This window comes from Salpingoeca rosetta, assembly GCF_000188695.1.
Source record: "Salpingoeca rosetta unplaced genomic scaffold supercont1.12, whole genome shotgun sequence".
NCBI classification, from domain to species: Eukaryota; class Choanoflagellata; order Craspedida; family Salpingoecidae; genus Salpingoeca; species Salpingoeca rosetta.
The window spans coordinates 1479242-1495927 of record NW_004754922.1 but is presented as its reverse complement, the minus strand read 5'-3'; the positions used below and the strand labels follow the sequence as shown (position 1 = coordinate 1495927).

At 56.6% G+C, this 16686-nt stretch overlaps 5 protein-coding genes across 5 annotated transcripts; 2 read left to right on the top strand and 3 right to left on the bottom strand.

Annotated features, from left to right (window-relative positions):
• Positions 1 to 123: 123 nt before the first annotated feature.
• PTSG_05398 (uncharacterized protein) lies at positions 124 to 3943 on the bottom strand (the record flags this gene model as incomplete). The annotated part of the gene is made up of 11 exons (XM_004993914.1): positions 124 to 153; positions 335 to 424; positions 692 to 759; positions 974 to 1201; positions 1769 to 1846; positions 1987 to 2164; positions 2298 to 2402; positions 2800 to 2933; positions 3232 to 3308; positions 3614 to 3713; positions 3856 to 3943. The coding sequence occupies 11 exons, from the start codon at positions 3941 to 3943 to the stop codon at positions 124 to 126; spliced, it is 1176 nt and encodes a 391-aa protein (XP_004993971.1).
• Positions 3944 to 4401: 458 nt separating this feature from the next.
• On the bottom strand, positions 4402 to 6287 carry PTSG_05397 (uncharacterized protein). Its single transcript, XM_004993913.1, has 4 exons — positions 6118 to 6287; positions 5675 to 5749; positions 5379 to 5490; positions 4402 to 5024 (listed from the first exon to the last, which is right to left on the bottom strand). Exons 1-4 carry the CDS (start codon positions 6248 to 6250, stop codon positions 4691 to 4693), a joined length of 654 nt encoding a protein of 217 aa, XP_004993970.1. The 5' UTR covers positions 6251 to 6287; the 3' UTR covers positions 4402 to 4690.
• Positions 6277 to 9338, top strand: PTSG_05396 (uncharacterized protein). The gene is made up of 3 exons (XM_004993912.1): positions 6277 to 6667; positions 7120 to 8079; positions 8524 to 9338. The coding sequence occupies exons 1-3, from the start codon at positions 6416 to 6418 to the stop codon at positions 8911 to 8913; spliced, it is 1602 nt and encodes a 533-aa protein (XP_004993969.1). The 5' UTR covers positions 6277 to 6415; the 3' UTR covers positions 8914 to 9338.
• A 118-nt stretch (positions 9339 to 9456) lies between these two features.
• PTSG_05395 (uncharacterized protein) lies at positions 9457 to 13981 on the bottom strand. The gene is made up of 3 exons (XM_004993911.1): positions 13855 to 13981; positions 11327 to 13504; positions 9457 to 11122 (listed from the first exon to the last, which is right to left on the bottom strand). The coding sequence occupies exons 1-3, from the start codon at positions 13948 to 13950 to the stop codon at positions 9620 to 9622; spliced, it is 3777 nt and encodes a 1258-aa protein (XP_004993968.1). The 5' UTR covers positions 13951 to 13981; the 3' UTR covers positions 9457 to 9619.
• Positions 13982 to 14291: 310 nt separating this feature from the next.
• On the top strand, positions 14292 to 16634 carry PTSG_05394 (uncharacterized protein). Its single transcript, XM_004993910.1, has 3 exons — positions 14292 to 15004; positions 15368 to 15405; positions 15729 to 16634. Exons 1-3 carry the CDS (start codon positions 14689 to 14691, stop codon positions 16518 to 16520), a joined length of 1146 nt encoding a protein of 381 aa, XP_004993967.1. The 5' UTR covers positions 14292 to 14688; the 3' UTR covers positions 16521 to 16634.
• The last annotated feature ends 52 nt before the right edge of the window (positions 16635 to 16686 follow it).

The window sequence follows — 16686 nt, the reverse complement described above, 5'->3', positions numbered from 1 at the left end:
GCAAACCACAAATAAAGGGGTGCCAGCCCTTCAACGCTCGCGCGTGAGAGTTTTCCCACAAATCCACGGCCAACACAAAAGTGGTCGTGGGGGTTGTAGGGTTGTGTGTTGCGACGGAACATTTTAGGGTGTGGGGTTCACAACACATGGGCACTGGCAAGTCATTTGTCGGGGGCAAGCCCCCCCCCCCCAAAAAAAAATCGAATATGATGACAACTGTGTGTGTGTGTGTGTGTGTGTGTGTGTGTGTGTGTGTGTGTGTGTGTGTGTGTGTGTGTGTGTGTGTGTGTGTGTGTGTGTGTGTGTGTGTGTGTGTGTGTGTGTGTGTGTGCACGAACATGAGCATGGCGCCGGCGGGGATGTTGAGGACGGTGGATCCGGGATTCGAGGTTGCAGTTGCGACCGGTGTGTCGTCGACCGTAACCTGTTGGCATTGGCGTGGATGAGAGGGAACGGCGACAACAGCAATAACAGCAGCACGAGCGCAGAGGCGAGGACGCGTGAGTTACGCGGAGGCGATCACAAGGATGGAGATCCCTGGCAATGGGAAGAAGGGAACGCACATGCATGCACGCACACACACACACACACACACATGCACGCACGCACGCACGCACACACACATGCACGCACGCACGCACATACACACGCGCACACACACACACATACATACACGTTTACACAAACACACCGTTGCCGTTCTCTGGTTGAGTTGAACCCAAACCCGCGACCACTGATCCACAGGAAGCGCATCATCAGCTGCAAGGCACGCGCGTCGGTGAGAGAGTGCGTGTACGTGCGTTGCTGTGAGGCCTTCACACCCAGGAGTTAAAAGCAGACACATTGACGACGATGGCGAATGCTACCCATCTTGCTACCCATCTTGCTACCCATCTACAGTCAAGCAGCACCCGATACAAATGTGTAGACGACATCAGCACATTCAATGAAGAATGGGGACACGTGTGCGCACCGATGGTGATGGCGGTGCCGGAGCCGAGGGAATACGAGAGGAGCAGACGACCGGCCACCAGAGAAAGCTCAAATGTGTCGCCGGGCACAGCCGGATTTGGGCTGAACGTGACAAGGTCCGCGTCTTGGAGGTCCACGGAGGGATTGACATCAAGGACGAGCGTAAACGTTTCGGTGGCAATGGGATCCTGAAGAATCGTGCCAATGCCGTCGCTGCCAGCGGTGAAGGCTGTTGGGTACAGGGGGAGACAGAGTATGCATGTATGTTGTGTGTGTGTGTGTGTGAGTGAGTGTGTGTGAGTGAGTGTGTGTGTCAGTGTGTGTGTCAGTGTGTGTGAGTGAGTGTGTGTGTGTGTGAGTGTGTGAGTGTGTATGTGTGAGTGAGTGTGTGTGTGTGTGAGTGTGTGAGTGTGTATGTGTGAGGGTGTGTGTGTATGTGTGTATGTGTGTGTGTGTGTCAGTGTGTGAGGGTGTGAGTGTGTGTGTGAGTGTGTATGTGAGTGTGTGTGAGTGTGTGAGTGTGTATGTGAGTGTGTATGTGAGTGTGTGTGAGTGTGTGAGTGTGTATGTGAGTGTGTGAGTGTGTATGTGAGTGTGTATGTGAGTGTGTATGTGAGTGTGTGTGAGTGTGTGAGTGTGTATGTGAGTGTGTATGTGAGTGTGTATGTGAGTGTGTGTGAGTGTGTGAGTGTGTATGTGAGTGTGTATGTGAGTGTGTGTGTCCCCGGTGACTGCACATGCGCCATGTGGGCGATTACAGCGCGACAACCACGTGTCGCGCCCTTGAGCATCGCACCTGCGACAATGAAGTTGCACTCGCCACCTGCAGCCAGCTCGTCACATTCACAAACAACCGAAGGAGACGCAGTCGTTCCTGCCGAAGATGGTGCAGCAGAGACATGACGAATAGCAGTCAGATGTAACAACACAGCTCGCACACAGCAGCATAGCACGGGGCAGCACAGCGCACACAACAACAGCTGCTGGGTAAGCACAGCCAGGAAAGTACGGTACCGGAGCAGATGGGGCGTGCCATGGATGGACAGAGGAAGCCTGCAGGCAAAGAGCATGCGGGCAGGCCGCAGTCCGACAGGACTTGGACTTGCTGCATCGGTGCCATCGCCAAGAGATCTGTTCCGTCAACGGTGCTTGCAAGCACACAGCCATTCAGGCCAGGCGCCAGAGAAAACTCCTGAACCCGTTGTCAAACAGCATGCAACCTTGCATGAGCACTGCCATCAAGTGTTGCGATACAACAATAAACCGTGCATCTGCACACGCACAGCGCACAAAGACAAGAATAGCGCTGGCTTGTTGAGGCGTACGCTTGTTGCGCTTCTGGCTGCCATGCTATAGGCTGGGTTGAGGCCACCGAGGAAGATGATGCCGTTGCCATCGAGCCCGGCCACGCTCAGCGTATTGGAGGTACCCTGCAATCATACGGGCGTGCAAAGATGTATGTGAGGCGCTACGTTGTGTGTATATATATGTGTGCGTGTGCGTGTATCTGTAAATGTGTGTGTCTGTGTGTGCGTGTGCGTGTATCTGTATATGTGTGTGTCTGTGTGTGCGTGCGCGTCTGTGTCTGTGTGTGTCTGTCTGTATGTTTGTGTGTGTGTGTGTGTCTGTGCGTGCGCGTGTATCTGTATGTGTGTGTGTGCGTGCGCGTGTATCTGTATATGTGTGTGTCTGTGTGTCCGTGTGTCTGTGTGTCTGTGTGTCAGTGTGTGTATGTGTTTGTATATGTGCGTGTCTGTGTCTGTGTCGTGTTCTTCTTCGCGGTACGCGCACACACTCTCTCTCGCCCCCTTCTCTCTGTCAACAAACCGGTGCAGTTGCTGATGCGATGAGGGAGTCGTCAACCCGCAGCGTTGCAGCCAGGGCCTGGCGCCTGAAGAAGACGGTGTGATCAAACCCATCATCGTACCGATCCTCCGATGACAGCAGCGTTTCGCCACCACCTGCAGTGCAACACGGGTCAGTTCATGAGTTGCACGAACGTGCCGTCAGCACATTGAGAGGAGGACAGGGAGAACAAGCAGAACAGGGAGAAGCAGAACAAGAAAACAGCGCAACCAGCGGGGCACGAGCACACGATTGCCGGTCTTTGTCACCAAATGCACACGCACACACACACGTACCCACACACGCACACACACACGCACACACACGCATGCACACACACACGCATGCACACACACACACACACACGCACACGCACGCACGCACGCACACATACACAGCCTCATTCCTTCGTACCAAGATCGAACGAAACAACAACACGACCGTCCACAAGCACGATTGACAGATAATCTGCCTTTCCAGAGTCGGGGCCTCTGTCGAAAACAAAGGATGTATGTGCGGTTGATCGCGCGTGCGTGCGTGTTAGTACAAATATGTGGGGAAAGGCAAGGACAAGCGGAGAGCACGCAAGATGCTTGTAGGGTAGTACGCCACGGTGCAGCACAACAACACGCAGGCACGAACGCAGGCACACACACAAAAAAGACACACAAACACACACACACGCACACACACACACACACACACAGCACGCACACACACGCACAGCACGCACACAGCACACACACACACACATACACGCACACATACGCACACATACATGCACACACATACGCACATGAAGAGCAACAAGGCAGCCTCGTCGCGTGTGCGGAAGGTGAGGCTGATTGAGTTTTGCGTGTAGCCTGTCTCAAACGCGTACTGGGCATAGCTTGTGCCTGCAGGCAACGAAAACGTGGCATATTTAACGTGAGTTGAGCGGCAGCTCGAGAGCGTTGGTGGCAAGAGACCGTGCAGAGCAACTCCTGGTGCATACAAGCGGTCCAGGGAGAGGGAGTCGTTCCAGATCAACAAACCAACCCTGAAACTGCAGCGCCTGGGCTTGCTGCAGGAGTGAAGTGACAACGCAGCAGCACAGCAGCGTCGCTGCCAGCACCGCTGTCCTCATCGTGGCTGCTGCTTTCCTTTGCAAGGCACAACCACCGATCGAGTTGCAGGAGCTGCAAAGCTGTTGGGCTGTCGTGTCTACGTGTCTGTCTGTCTCTCTGTCTCTCTCTCTTTTTCTTGTCTGTCTTGCTGTCTTATGTGTTGTTGTTGCTGTGCACTGCGGCCGCTTGTGGTTCCACAGTTCTGTTGGCTCTGTAGTTCTGCCTCTGTCGTCGTTGATACTTCCTTCTTTCTTCCTTCCTTTCCTTTGAGTTTCGTGGCCTTCGTTGCCGCACAGCACAGCGCAGCTCGTGGCAGCAGACCAAAGAAAACAATGGGTGGGCTGCTTTGCGTGGAAGGTGCAGCGCACACACAGCAGCAGCTCGGGTGCCGTGTGATGATGGCGGGGTGTCCTTTGTGTTTGCTGTTGTTTTGGGGTGCGGCGCCACAAGTGCACGCTGATTGGCTAATCCACTGGTGCAGGGCGCGGTTTATTTTATTTTATTTTTTCTGCTGCAATCCATGTTTCGCACACAACACATGGACAGGCGCGCATTTAACATACTATACACCAAGCAACAGCAAACATGACAAGCAGTAGCAGCGGCAGCAGCGGAGATGCCACTGTTGTCGCTCACACTCACGTCCCGTGCATGTCATGTTGTCACATCACATGTCACCTCACGCACGTCGCCCGCCTCCGCGCAGGTGACACTTGATGCAAAGTGCCTCTTCCTTGCTGTTCTTGGCCTTCTCCACTGCCTGCTTGTCATGGTTTGGGCGATGCCTTCATGTCTGCAGCGGCTGCGGCTGCCTTCTTCGCTGTTGTTGAGGATGATGATGATGTTGATGATGACAATGCCGCCAAGGCAGCTGCGGATGCGTGGGCCGTCGCAGCCGCGGTGGAAGAGGAAGCGGGGTGCGACCCGTGCTTGCGAAGAAAGCGGGCAACAATGGTGGACGTGTAGTATGCAAAGGGAAACATGACGGGCAGAAACACAATCGCCCACGCCAAGGCGCCCAGGAGGAATGCGATGGCAAAGCGCTGTATCGTTGCCACGGGCGCATCCTTTGCCTGCGCCACCACAGCCACCGTATCCGCTCTACACAGAAGCAGAAACAGAGGAAAAGAGTGCGTACGCGCATGTATGCGTGTGTGTGCGTGTGTCGCAAAGATGGAAGCACAAGGCACGTGTTGGGAGATGGTGAGTGCGGAAAGGAAGACATGCAACGCCGAGAGAACCACAGCGCACACAAATGCATGTTCGCGCACACAAGCACACATGCACACACACACACACAATACACACATACAACACACATGCAACGCAACACACATACAACACAAAAGAACACACAAGCACACAAGCACACACAATACACAAGCACACACAATACACACATACAACACACACAATACACTCATACAATACAACACACAACACACATACACGCACATGCATTCACGGTAGTGGAAGCTGAAGAGCTGGCCATGCCATAACGCCTCCCCAAAGCAGGCAAAGTGTGGGACAGTCACCAGGTTGGGAATTGCTAGTGCCAAATTAAGAGCTGACAACGGGGAGAAGGAGAGAAGGGCCAAGAGCAACAACAAGGAGCAAGGGGTTTGGGATTGCGCAGAGGGGAAGTGAGTGCAGACAAGGCAAGTGGCTGTCAACACAACTGCATGCACCCTGCAATGCAACCATCACACATGGGAGCACGAGAACATGGATAAATGAACAAACAGGCTCACCTTGCACGACAATGTGACCAGCTGTGGGAAGGCGACCCAAGGTCGACAGCAACAAACACGGCAGTGTCGTCAGCCCTAATCAAACAAAACACCCAAGCACATTTGCGTGTGTGTGTGTGTGCGTGTGTGTGTGTGCGTGTGTGTGTGTGTGTGTGTGTGTGTGTGTGTGTGTGTGTGTGTGTGTGTGTGTGTGTGTGTGTGTGTTCGTCTGAAGAACGGATCAATACGTGCATGTGTGTCACCAACATTACGCATGGCATTGCATCATGCACACTCAACGACGCCCACACCAACGCCGGTCACACTGATTCATCCCCGTCACACACACACACACACACACACACACACACACACACACACACACACACACACACACACACACACACACACACACACACACACACACACACACACACACACACACACACACCACGAAAACCCACCTGGGATGGGGAAGAAGCCACCGACAATGCCAACTGCAACGGCGATGCCAATCTGGTGCACGCTGAGCTCAAGAAACGCAGAGCGCACACGGCGCGCAAACGTCGCCAACTTCCGTCCAAGTTTGCCGAACATCGTGCAAAGTCTTTTGCAAATCCTCACAACTTTCAGCGTTGTTGGAGAGCATGCGTCATCTTCGTCGTCGTTGTCGTTGTGTTTGTTTGCCTCGACTCCACCACCTGAACACCCTTCCCCATATCCTCCCTCCCCCACTTCCCTCGTTTTAGCCAACCTTGGCTCATGACGATGTGCGGCGCTGTTGTGCTTTGGACTGTTTTGGTCGTTGCCCTTGGCGTCGGGGATGCCAGTCTTGGCGCGCCTGTGCAGGGAGAGGGCAAGTTCATCTGGTTGAGCGACCTGCATGTGGATCCATACTATGGAACGTCAGATGCATTCGGCGGCTGCACCTCTCCGCAGCAGTCGCCGGTGCTTGGTGCCTTTGGCTGTGACTCGCCCTGGGCCCTCGTCCAGCAAGCCATCGCCCAAGCCAAGGTGTGTGTGTTGTGTGTGTGTGTGTGTGTGTTTGTCTGGGTGTGTGTTTGTCTGTGTCTGTGTGTGCGTCTGAACGTGTGTGTGTATGTATGTGTGTACGTGTGTGTGTATGTATGTATGTGTGTGTGTGTGTGTGTGTGTGTGTGTGTGTGTGGCTTTGCACGTGTCTGTGTGTGTCTGTGTCTGTGCCTGTGTGTCTGTGTCTGTGTGTGTGTGTTTGTGTGTTTGTATCTGTCGGCGTCCACCTTGTGCATTGTGTTCGGACTTTGTGTCTGTGCCTACGTGACTTTGCTTTGCTTTGTGTACACACGCAGGCGTTCTCTTTCCCCCCACACACGATTTTGACACGCCCCCTCCCCTCCGCCGGTTCCTTGTCATTCATCTCATCCCAACCCCCCAACCCCCGGGCTTTCACTTCCCCCTTTTCTACCCCGGCTTTTGTGCTTTTGTAGGCCACGCTGCCCGACCCAGACTTTGTGCTTGTGACAGGCGACTTCTCACGGCACGACAACGACAAGGTGCCGCAGCCGTTTGAGATGCTGCATGCGCTCATGCACAACGTCTCCGAGCTGCTCAGCACCACCTTCCCCGGAACCCACACGCTGCATGCGCCGCTCACGGAGGCACACGCAGAGGTGGCCATCTCCCTCGGCAACAACGACGTCATCCCAGACTACTTCCTGGACACCACAAAACCCGACAGCAAGCTGTTGTCGCTTGTCGCCGACGCCTTCAACAGCACGCTCACGCCGAGCGAGCTGGCCAGCGTGCGCAAAGGCGGGTATCTCATGCGCGCCGTCTCCGACACGCTGCGCCTCATCTCCCTCAACACCGTCATCTACTCCCCCTACCACGTGCCAGACTCTGCCTCGGCCCACGACCCGCTCGGCCAGTTTGAGTGGCTCAAGCAGCAGCTGCGCGACGCGCGCCAAGCAAACGCCGCCGTGTACATTGTGGGCCACATCCCGCCAACGCTCGGCAGCTACGACAAGAAGCAGAACTGGCGCACGGACCGCATCACGCAGTACAACATGCTCCTGTCCGAATTCGAGGACGTGGTCAAGGCGCAGCTGTTTGGACACCTGCACTCCGATGAGTTTCGCATCCCGCACGAGGCCGCGCGCGTTGTGCCGCTGCTCATTGCGCCATCGGTCACCCCAGTGTACCGCAACAACCCGAGCTTGCGCATTGTCACCTACGACCGGGGCAGCGGCACCATCGTGGACCACCACACGCGGTATGTGGACGTGCACCACCCGGAGTACGGGTGGAGGGACCTGTACTCGTTTGCCAGCCAGTACGGGGTGAGCGATCTCACTGCCAAGAGCCTCAACGCCACCGTCACCAAGATGGCCAACAAGCCCGCCGTCATGCATGATTTCCTCCACGTCCTGCGACAAGGGGTGGACCAGGTGTGTGTATGTGTGTGTCTATGTCTGTGTGTCTGTGTGTGTCTGTGTGTGTCTGTGTGTGTGTGTGTGTGTGTGTGTGTGTGTGTGTGTGTGTGTGTGTGTCGTGTGTGTGTCGTGTGTGTGTGTGTGTGTGTGTGTGTGTGTGTGTGTGTGTGTGTGTGTGTGTGTGGTGTCTGCCTGCCTGTCTCTCTGTCTTTGGCTGTATGTGTGTGTCTATGTCTGTGTGTCTGTATGTGTCTGTGTCTGTATGTGTGCGTGGTGTCTGCCTGCCTGTCTCTCTGTCTTTGTCTGACGTGTCTGCCCATCAATCTCATGCGAAATGCTATCGCTGCCCCTTCTCTGTCCACTGCGCGTCTGTGCGCTCGGCTTCACCTTCCTCACCTTTCTCCTCCCCCCTCCCCCCTCTTCCCTGGCCTCCATTTGCGTTGCCTCTGCATCGCACAGGGCGACTGCAACGACGAGTGCACGAAGGAGTGGATCTGTCTGTTCCGCGCTGCCAACAAGACGGCGTACCAGTCGTGCATCGACCACAGCAGCAGCGGCAGCGGTGGTGACGACGATGATGATGATACCAACACCGACGACGAAACTGGCCACAAGGGCGGCAAGAAGGCGCTTTTGGTTGAGGGAGTGGCGGGTGGCGGCGGTGCGGTGGTGATTGCAGCAGCGGTGGTGGTGGCCGTACTCCGGAGCAGAAGCAAGACCACAAACGGCGCATATCTCCTCGTTGCAGACGACAGCGACGACGAAGACGACGAAGACGGTGGTGCCGGTGATGTTGGAGTTGCCGCGCATGATGCTGCGTACGATGATGACATGGGCAACGAATCCTGAGGGGCGTGGACAGGGGTGGTGTGTGTGTGTGTGTGTATGTGTGTGTGTGTGTGTGTGTGTGTGTGTGTGTGTGTGTGTGTGTGTGCGTCTTTGCTGCAACACAATGACGTCAACCCCACCAAGCGAGTTATTGTCGAACAGTGTGCCGTTCTTGCTGCCAGCGATGTCGGTTCCTGCCTTTCACTGGGTTCAGTGCGTTGTTGTTCGCACAAGCGTGTCCGCTGTGCACATGCTGTGCTTGTTAGTTTCCTGCTTGTAATCGCTGTTGTGTTAATCGAATGGTCTGGCGTGCAAACACGCACACGCATATGAGACAAGCGTTTTCTGCAAGCGCGTCATGCACATGATACAAACAAAGGGCAGGGGGAGAGCAGACGTGCCAGTGTGCCAGCGTTCGAGTGCGTGAGGCCACAAGAGCCACGCGTGTAACAGAACAATTCGAGGTCAAATAGAAGCCGAAGCGACGGTGGCAGAGGCAGACAGGCAAAGAGACAGCGCCACACACACACACACACACACACACACACACACACACACACACACACACACACACACACACACACACACTCGCGCGGAGACAAGACGGGCGAATAAGTAGGCAGGTCTGCTACAGGGCTAGGACAGCAAGCAGTGGCATGCGCTGTCGCCAACAGCATGAAACGTGTGATGTAACATGATATGACAACAGCAACGACAGCCGTCTCAATCACATGTCATCAGACGCGCGTTCCACAATGTTGATGGAGTGTTCGAGGGCAAACGCAGAGAGTTCCTTCAGCATTTCGTCAAAGAGCACAATGCGCAGCGCAAGCATACGCGATGAGGGCGGCGCAGCGGTGCTGGCACGGCTGCTGCTGCGGTTGCTCTGCACACGCTTCAGGTCGCCCTTGATCGGGGTGCTGGACAAGACACCAGCTGGTGCTGCGGCGGTGATCGAAAACGCACCATTACCACTGCCAGTCCCATCGTGGTGCAGCGTGCCTGCGCCGCCACTTGCTGCTGATGGCGATGAAGATGTGGTGGGCGCAGTTGGCGATTCCACAAGCGCAGGCATGGCTGGGCCCTGACCAAACCCAAAGACAGACCGCTCAAAGCGAGACATGCTGTCAGACATGAGCGACATGCGCCCACCGCCGCCGCCATCGCCGCTGGCGTTGGCGTTACCCATGAACGAACGAGCAGTGGATGATTTGGTCAGCGCCATGTGTCCGGATATGCTGGCATCCAGCACGGAATCGCCATCGCCGTCCCAGAAAGTAAACACGTTAGACGTGTTCATGCTGCTCTGGCTGGCGGGCGTGGCGCCAGACTCAAAGCCGCCAATGAAGACGCTTGCCTCGGACATGGCGTCCAAGGAGGTGAACGACACGCTGTTGGCGTCGTGGCGCTGCAAATCAAGCGACGACAACGCGCTGTCGTGCACTGTTGCTGACGATGACGATGGTGATGCCGGCTGCTGCGAATGGGAGTGGCCCGCGTCAGAGTCAGAGGTCGATAGGCTTGCAGGCACGACGGGCCCCTGCTGCAAAAGCATTTCGCGCAGCCCAGACTTGCCTCCTCTCCCTCCTCTCCCCCGCTGCTGCTGCTGCTGCTGCTGCTGCTGCTGCTGCTGCTGCTGCTGCTGCTGCTGCTGCTGCTGTTGGTGCTGCTGCTGCTGCTGCTGCTGCTGCTGCTGCTGCTGTTGGTGCTGCTGCTGCTGTTGGTGTTGGTGTTGGTGTGCGGAGCGGGCACGACGGGCACGTGCACTCTTGCGCTTGGAATAAAGTTTCGCGCGATCGCGGCGATAAAATGCAGCAACATCACGAACAACACGGGGATCGGAAGCAAAGAGCGCGCTGGCTTGCTGACGCACAATGCGCAGGGCAGTGGTTAGTAGCGGTGGCGACAACAGCAACGACGATGGCGACGATCGTCGTGATGACGATGATGATGGTGCTGATGATGATGGTGCTGATGATGACGCTGTCGCTGTTGTGGCAGTTGGGTTGGTGGCTGTTGGCGGCTGTGAGGAGAACGGGAATGGGTCAGGTGGAGAGCGGGTGCCGCTGGTCACGGGCGATGGCGGTGTGAGAGTGCAATGGGAGCGACGCGCTGCCTCCACGTGCGCAAAAAACGCTTGCTCCGTCTCAGGCTCAAACATAAACGTTCGTATTTCATCACTGTCCAGCGCCGCAAGCTGGCACACAAGCCCCGTGATCAGGAACGTCGCCTGGTGTGTGTGTGTGTGTGTGTGTGTGTGTGTGTGTGTGTGTGTGCGTGTGTGTGTGTGTGTATGTGCGTGTATGTGTGTGTGTGTGTGTGCGTGCATGTGTGTGTGAGTGTGTGTGAACGGAAGAAGAATGCATGTGCAAGCAACAGTAAACACATGCTTGGCATCGCTGCAGTGTACCATAATCAGCACAAGTGAACACACCGACAGGGATCCGTTGAGAAAGTCGTGAATGCACTGCAACATTGCCGTCAGGAACGCCGCGTCTGCCTCAGCGTCATGCCCTTCGTCATCACCACCACCACCACATCCTCCTCCTCCATCAGCAGCGTCATCACGGGTGCCAGAATTGCTGTCAGAATAACAGCCATCCCCACCGCCATCCAAACGACAGCCCGGCTGCGTCCACCACCGCCTGGCCTCTGCCATGCTGCCGCGTGCGCTGTGCAGGTACTGTGCAAACGGCTGCTGGTCAGGAGACTGCCCGCGCCCGACAATGCGCAGCGCAAGCAGGAACGTGGCTGCCTGCATCTCCGTGGCGGCGCCGAGCAGAAACACCTGCTGCAGCGGGCAAGACAGCACCGTGGAGGTGGACAGGTCGGCGATGCTTGGCGGTGCCCCCATGTGAGATGCGTCATGCCGTGACTGGATTGCGCCGTGGTCGTAGTACTTGCGCTGCCGCCGCAAATGTGCTAGCGCCGCCCGCTCGTACACACACGGCAGTTGCAGCTGCAGTAGGGTGTCCATGAGGGCGAGCGTGGTGTGCCGCAGCTGTGACGCCGCCGTGGTCGTGGCGCTCCTCTCGCAGTCCTCACTTCCCCCCTCATCGTTCGTGCGAAAACGTTGCGCGTCGCCATCACTCTTCCTCGCCTCTGCTCCGCCCAAGTCATCATCATCATCATCATCATCATCATTGCCATCATCATCATTGCCATCATCATCACCGCTGTAACTGCGAGGAGGTGCCATGCGCCGGCACAGCACCGTCCACACGCGTGTCCCCGCATGGGATTGGCCGAGCAGCGCGTGCGCGACAAGATGCGTCAGGCGCGAGCACTCCACATGGCGCAGTGTCATGTCCACGTACGCCGTCATCGCCGCACACGCGCGTGCCGCGTTGCCGCGTGGGTGCACGAGCTGACGATGTGGCGACCGCTGCGGCGGTGGCGCTGTTGTTGTTGTTGTTGTTGTGGACGCCCGGTCACGCAATCCCGCGCCATCCGCTACTCGCTGTTGCTGCTGCTGCTGTTGCTGGTGTTGCTGGTGTTGCTGGTGTTGCTGCTGCTGCTGTTGGTGCTGTTGGTGCTGGTGGTGGTGCTGTTGGTGGTGGTGGTGGTGGTGTGGGGCAACCAGTCGCGGCAGCATGACTGTCTCGACCACGCGACGCTGGATGGACCGGCACAGCTTGTTCTGCAAGACTGCAGGCATACAGCCAAGCACGCTTGTGCACAGCCGCAGCGTGTTGATGTATGTGACGGCGCCAGGGGCGGCGATGTTGAGCGTGGTGTCGGGCACCATCCATGCACGCCGCCGCAGCGGCAGCGCTGATGGCATGGCGGCGAGCGACCGCGCCACGCGTCCCGACAGCGCAGTCACGAGGCGTGACGACGCAATGTACCGCTGCAGGTCGCGGTGCTGGCGCGATAGCCGGCAGATGGTGGTGACCACCGTGAAGATCTCGGTTCTCAGCTTGCCTGGCTGCTCGAGCAGAAGCAGAGTGGCATCGAAGACGTGGAAGGACGGTGGCTGCGTGTTGACGAACAGGAGGTTGAGCAGGGAGGCGTCGTGCTTCACGTAGGCCATGACGCGCCCGACGAGCTTACACAGCAGCTTTGCCTCCGCCTCAGGCAGAACGGGGTCAGGCATTGCCAAGGGGTCCTCTTCACTGCCGTCAACAGTGGCAGTGTCGCTGTCGTCATTGCCAGCAGTGGCTGCTGGGGAGGCAGTGGGTGTCTGAGTGGATGGGACATTGCGATGCTGGCCTGGGCCACCTTCCTTCTCCGATTGCTGCGGCCCTGCCGTTGTGTTCTGTGCTGGCTGCGTGCAGAAGCGAAGGGTGTTGTTGATGACCTTGAGCGGCGCTTCGTGCATGATGAATACGTGGCTTGCGGCGGCTGTCAACAGGCACAACAAGAACCTGATGAAGACGCGGCGCAGCTTGGTGCTGGCACGTGTGAGGCACACGGACTCGATTTGCTGCAGGAGAGGGGAGGAGAGGAGCTCCTGCATGTGATCGCCGACGGTGGCGAGCTGCTTTGCTTCTCGCAACTGCTTGGCCTCTGCCTCGATGAATTCGCACAGTGCCTTGAGCTGCGCATCCAGCGCGGCGCACAGCTCTTCTTCCTCATTGTCCCACCCACTTCCGTTCAGTTTCCCGTTCACCTACAAGCGTGGTCGAGTGGTAAGCGCACGCACGTGCATTTTGAGATGGGTATGGAGCGATGCGCTTATGTGGGTGGGAGGGGCAACCAGGGTGGGAGGCAGTCACAGCCTCTGTGTCCTCACAAACAGCACAGGCAGCGCATTCACACGTCCACAGAATACAGCACACACCAACACACCAACACGACAGCACAGCACCACAGCCACAACAGCACAGTAACACAGCAACACACATACACATAATACAGCACACGTACACACTAGTAGCAGAACAACCACCAACAACACCAACAACAACAGCACCAGCAGCAGCAGCACGTGTAGCAGACCCATAGCAGGCAGCTGCTCACCGTGACAAGGTGTCCTCGCAGCTGCTTCAGCGTTGCTTCGAAGCTCCCTCCTCCTCCTCCATCGCTGCCTTGCCCTCCAAACCACTTTCGCAACATCACAATTTTTTTCCTTCGACCAACAAAAACAAATACAATTCCATGCACCTTTAACGCCCCAACGATAGGCAAAGTCGCCGCCAACTCTTCAAAACAACAACAACCACAACCGCGTGAATGAGCGCACGAACCACCTTCACATCCATCCACGCTTGCTCAACACTGTCCCTCCCCCCCGCCGCTTCCTTTTGCTCACCGTCGCCATGCATCGCCCAGGGCTAGCTTCGCTTCACGTTGCCCTCGGCTTGCCGTGGGCTGGTCCCAATTTGTGGCATTGCAACATTGCAAGCGCAAGAAGAGCAAGGGGTGTGTGTGCATGTGTGCATGTGTGCATGTGTGCATGTGTGTGTGTGTGTGTGTGTGTGTGTGTGTGTGTGTGTGTGCATGTTCGTGCGGGTGATGTTCGTGCCCTATTGCTTCTCGTGGTTGCCCCTTCTTGTTCTTCTTACCGTGCTTATTTTCTTGTGAGTGTGGTGTCAGCCCTGTACGCATGTATTGGTTTCCTGCCACGCATCAGCGCACGCCTTGGTGTGGCTCATTCTCTCATCACCCAGCCTCTTCTGATACTCCCTGAGCCTCCCTTCGCTCATTTGACACGCTCCACCCTGGTGATATTGCTCCTGTCGCTCGCTCTCCTGGACCACCACCAACGTTCTCTGTCTTTGCCTGTGACGCACCAGTCCCAATCGTTCTTGAACAACCCGCATCCCTCCTCGTCAGGTGACAAGCGGTGCGAACATGAACAAGGCCACCCCCGCCTCGCCAGGGCAACAGATGATGGCGGGTGCCTGCGTAATTGTGGGCATTATTGTGGTGACCCTGACCTGCGCGGCCCTCTTTGCGCGGTACGCGCACAACACCAGCAACGTGCCCCTCTTTTCTCAGCACTCTGTGGACGCCACAGCGCCAGCAACCTTCGCCCGCCAAGGCCTGGCAGACCTTCCGAGGAACATGTCCAATCATACGTTCATCTTTGTTGTCGGATCTCACCACAGCGGGACAACCCTCATGGACCTCGTGCTATGCCAACACAACCACACCTCCTGTCTCCTCGGTGAGTCTGTACATGTGTGAGTGTCTGTCTGCTTCCCTGTCTGTGTGTGTGTGTGTGTGTGTGTGTGTGTGTGTGTGTGGGTGTGTGGGTGTGTGTGTGTGGGTGGTGTATGTTTGTGTGGGTGGTGTATGTTTGTGTGGGTGGTGTATGTTTGTGTGGGTGGTGTATGTATGTGTGTGTGCACGTGTGTGTACGTGTGTGTCTGTCTGCTTGCCTGTCTGCCTGTCTATATGTGTGCCTGTCTGTGTGTCTGTCTATCTGCATATGTAACTTGTGTACACGTGTTATAGTAGATTGAGTCAGGTTTCCCTTCGCACACGCTCAGTCTCTGTCGCTTTTCGTTCGGTTGCCCTGTCTTTGCAGATACGCCGGCCGCGGAGAATGAGGGGCAGCTTTTACAGGTGAGAAGATGTTGACATGAAGCAAGGACTGGGCATCCCTGAGCAGAGTATGCACAGTGTCACTCACTCACTCACTCACTCACACCCTTCACACACACACATTCACTCACTCACTCATACACACTGATACTCACTCACTCACTCACTCACTCACTCACTCATACACACTGATACTCACTCACTCACTCACTCACTCACTCACTCACTCACTCACTCACTCACTCATTCACTCACCATTCACTCACACACACACACACACACACACACACACACACACACACACACACACACACACACACACACATACAACTACATCGTTGCAGCCCGTGTACAAGCCAGCGCATGAGCTGGGCGGGCCCTTCATGTACGGGTACCGGGAAGAAAGCTACATGACGGAAACAAGCATGCTGCTCACCCCACTGAACCGCGTGCGCATCTTCGACGCGTGGGCACGCTACTGGGACCTGAGCAAGCCCGCCCTGATTGAGAAGTCACCACCGCACCTGCTCAAGATGCGGTACTTCCAGAGCATGTTCAAGCGCACCTACTTTGTCATGACACTGCGCCACCCGCTCGGCTGCTCACACGCCGCATACACGCAGGAGGGGTTTCACCTGCATGAGGTGGCCACGTGCGGCGAACAGGAGATCCAACACTGGCTGCACATCTACGACACAGCTCGCAAGGACGCCGAAGTCGTCAGCAACCTCGTTGTCCTGCAGCTTGAACGGTTCTCCGGCACAACCGCGCGGGCGGCGCAGGCGTACGTCCAGCAGATGGAGGCGTTCCTCGGCCTCAACCACGACATCCACCTGCAGCCAGACCCGAGCGGCGGCGGGAATGGCGACGGCGCCACCCCGCAGCAGCCAGCACACGCCACGAGGCGGAAGCTGCTGCACTACCACGGGGACAGGCGCCACGTCACCATCAAGTTTGGGGCCACGCACGCGTGGGTGGACGACTGGCTGCAGGTGGTTGACATGTCTTCGCCCGTGTGCCAGGCTGTGATTGAGCGGTACGAGGCGCGGCTTAACGAGTACGGCTACAGCTTGAAAAACCTCACCCATGTCGCGCAGCCAGTCGCATTCGCCAACCGCGTCTTGCCAGGCATCTAAGGGTGTTGTCTTGTGTTTGGTTGATTTGGGTGTGTTGTCTTGTCTTATGTGTGTGTGTGTGTGTGTGTCTTGTGTTGTCTTGTGTTGTCTTGTGTGTGTGTGTGTGTGTGTGTGTGTGTGTGTGTGTGTGTGTGTGTGTGTGTGTGTGTGTGTGTGTGTGTGTCGT

What these genes read in the sequence shown, in the direction of transcription:
- PTSG_05397 (XM_004993913.1), bottom strand. Translation starts at nt 6,250, where the DNA reads ATGTTCGGCAAACTTGGACGGAAGTTGGCGACGTTTGCGCGCCGTGTG. An exon ending in TGGTCACATTGTCGTGCAAG is followed by an intron (nt 5,491 to 5,674) that starts GTGAGCCTGTTT and finishes CCCCGTTGTCAG; the next exon opens with CTCTTAATTTGGCACTAGCA. An exon ending in TTCCACTACCGTGAATGCAT is followed by an intron (nt 5,025 to 5,378) that starts GTGCGTGTATGT and finishes GCTTCTGTGTAG; the next exon opens with AGCGGATACGGTGGCTGTGG.
- PTSG_05396 (XM_004993912.1), top strand. Translation starts at nt 6,416, where the DNA reads ATGACGATGTGCGGCGCTGTTGTGCTTTGGACTGTTTTGGTCGTTGCC. An exon ending in AAGCCATCGCCCAAGCCAAG is followed by an intron (nt 6,668 to 7,119) that starts GTGTGTGTGTTG and finishes GTGCTTTTGTAG; the next exon opens with GCCACGCTGCCCGACCCAGA. An exon ending in TGCGACAAGGGGTGGACCAG is followed by an intron (nt 8,080 to 8,523) that starts GTGTGTGTATGT and finishes TGCATCGCACAG; the next exon opens with GGCGACTGCAACGACGAGTG.
- PTSG_05395 (XM_004993911.1), bottom strand. Translation starts at nt 13,950, where the DNA reads ATGTTGCGAAAGTGGTTTGGAGGGCAAGGCAGCGATGGAGGAGGAGGA. An exon ending in TGCGAGGACACCTTGTCACG is followed by an intron (nt 13,505 to 13,854) that starts GTGAGCAGCTGC and finishes CCACGCTTGTAG; the next exon opens with GTGAACGGGAAACTGAACGG. An exon ending in TTCTCAACGGATCCCTGTCG is followed by an intron (nt 11,123 to 11,326) that starts GTGTGTTCACTT and finishes CACACACACCAG; the next exon opens with GCGACGTTCCTGATCACGGG.
- PTSG_05394 (XM_004993910.1), top strand. Translation starts at nt 14,689, where the DNA reads ATGAACAAGGCCACCCCCGCCTCGCCAGGGCAACAGATGATGGCGGGT. An exon ending in CCACACCTCCTGTCTCCTCG is followed by an intron (nt 15,005 to 15,367) that starts GTGAGTCTGTAC and finishes CTGTCTTTGCAG; the next exon opens with ATACGCCGGCCGCGGAGAAT. An exon ending in ATGAGGGGCAGCTTTTACAG is followed by an intron (nt 15,406 to 15,728) that starts GTGAGAAGATGT and finishes ACATCGTTGCAG; the next exon opens with CCCGTGTACAAGCCAGCGCA.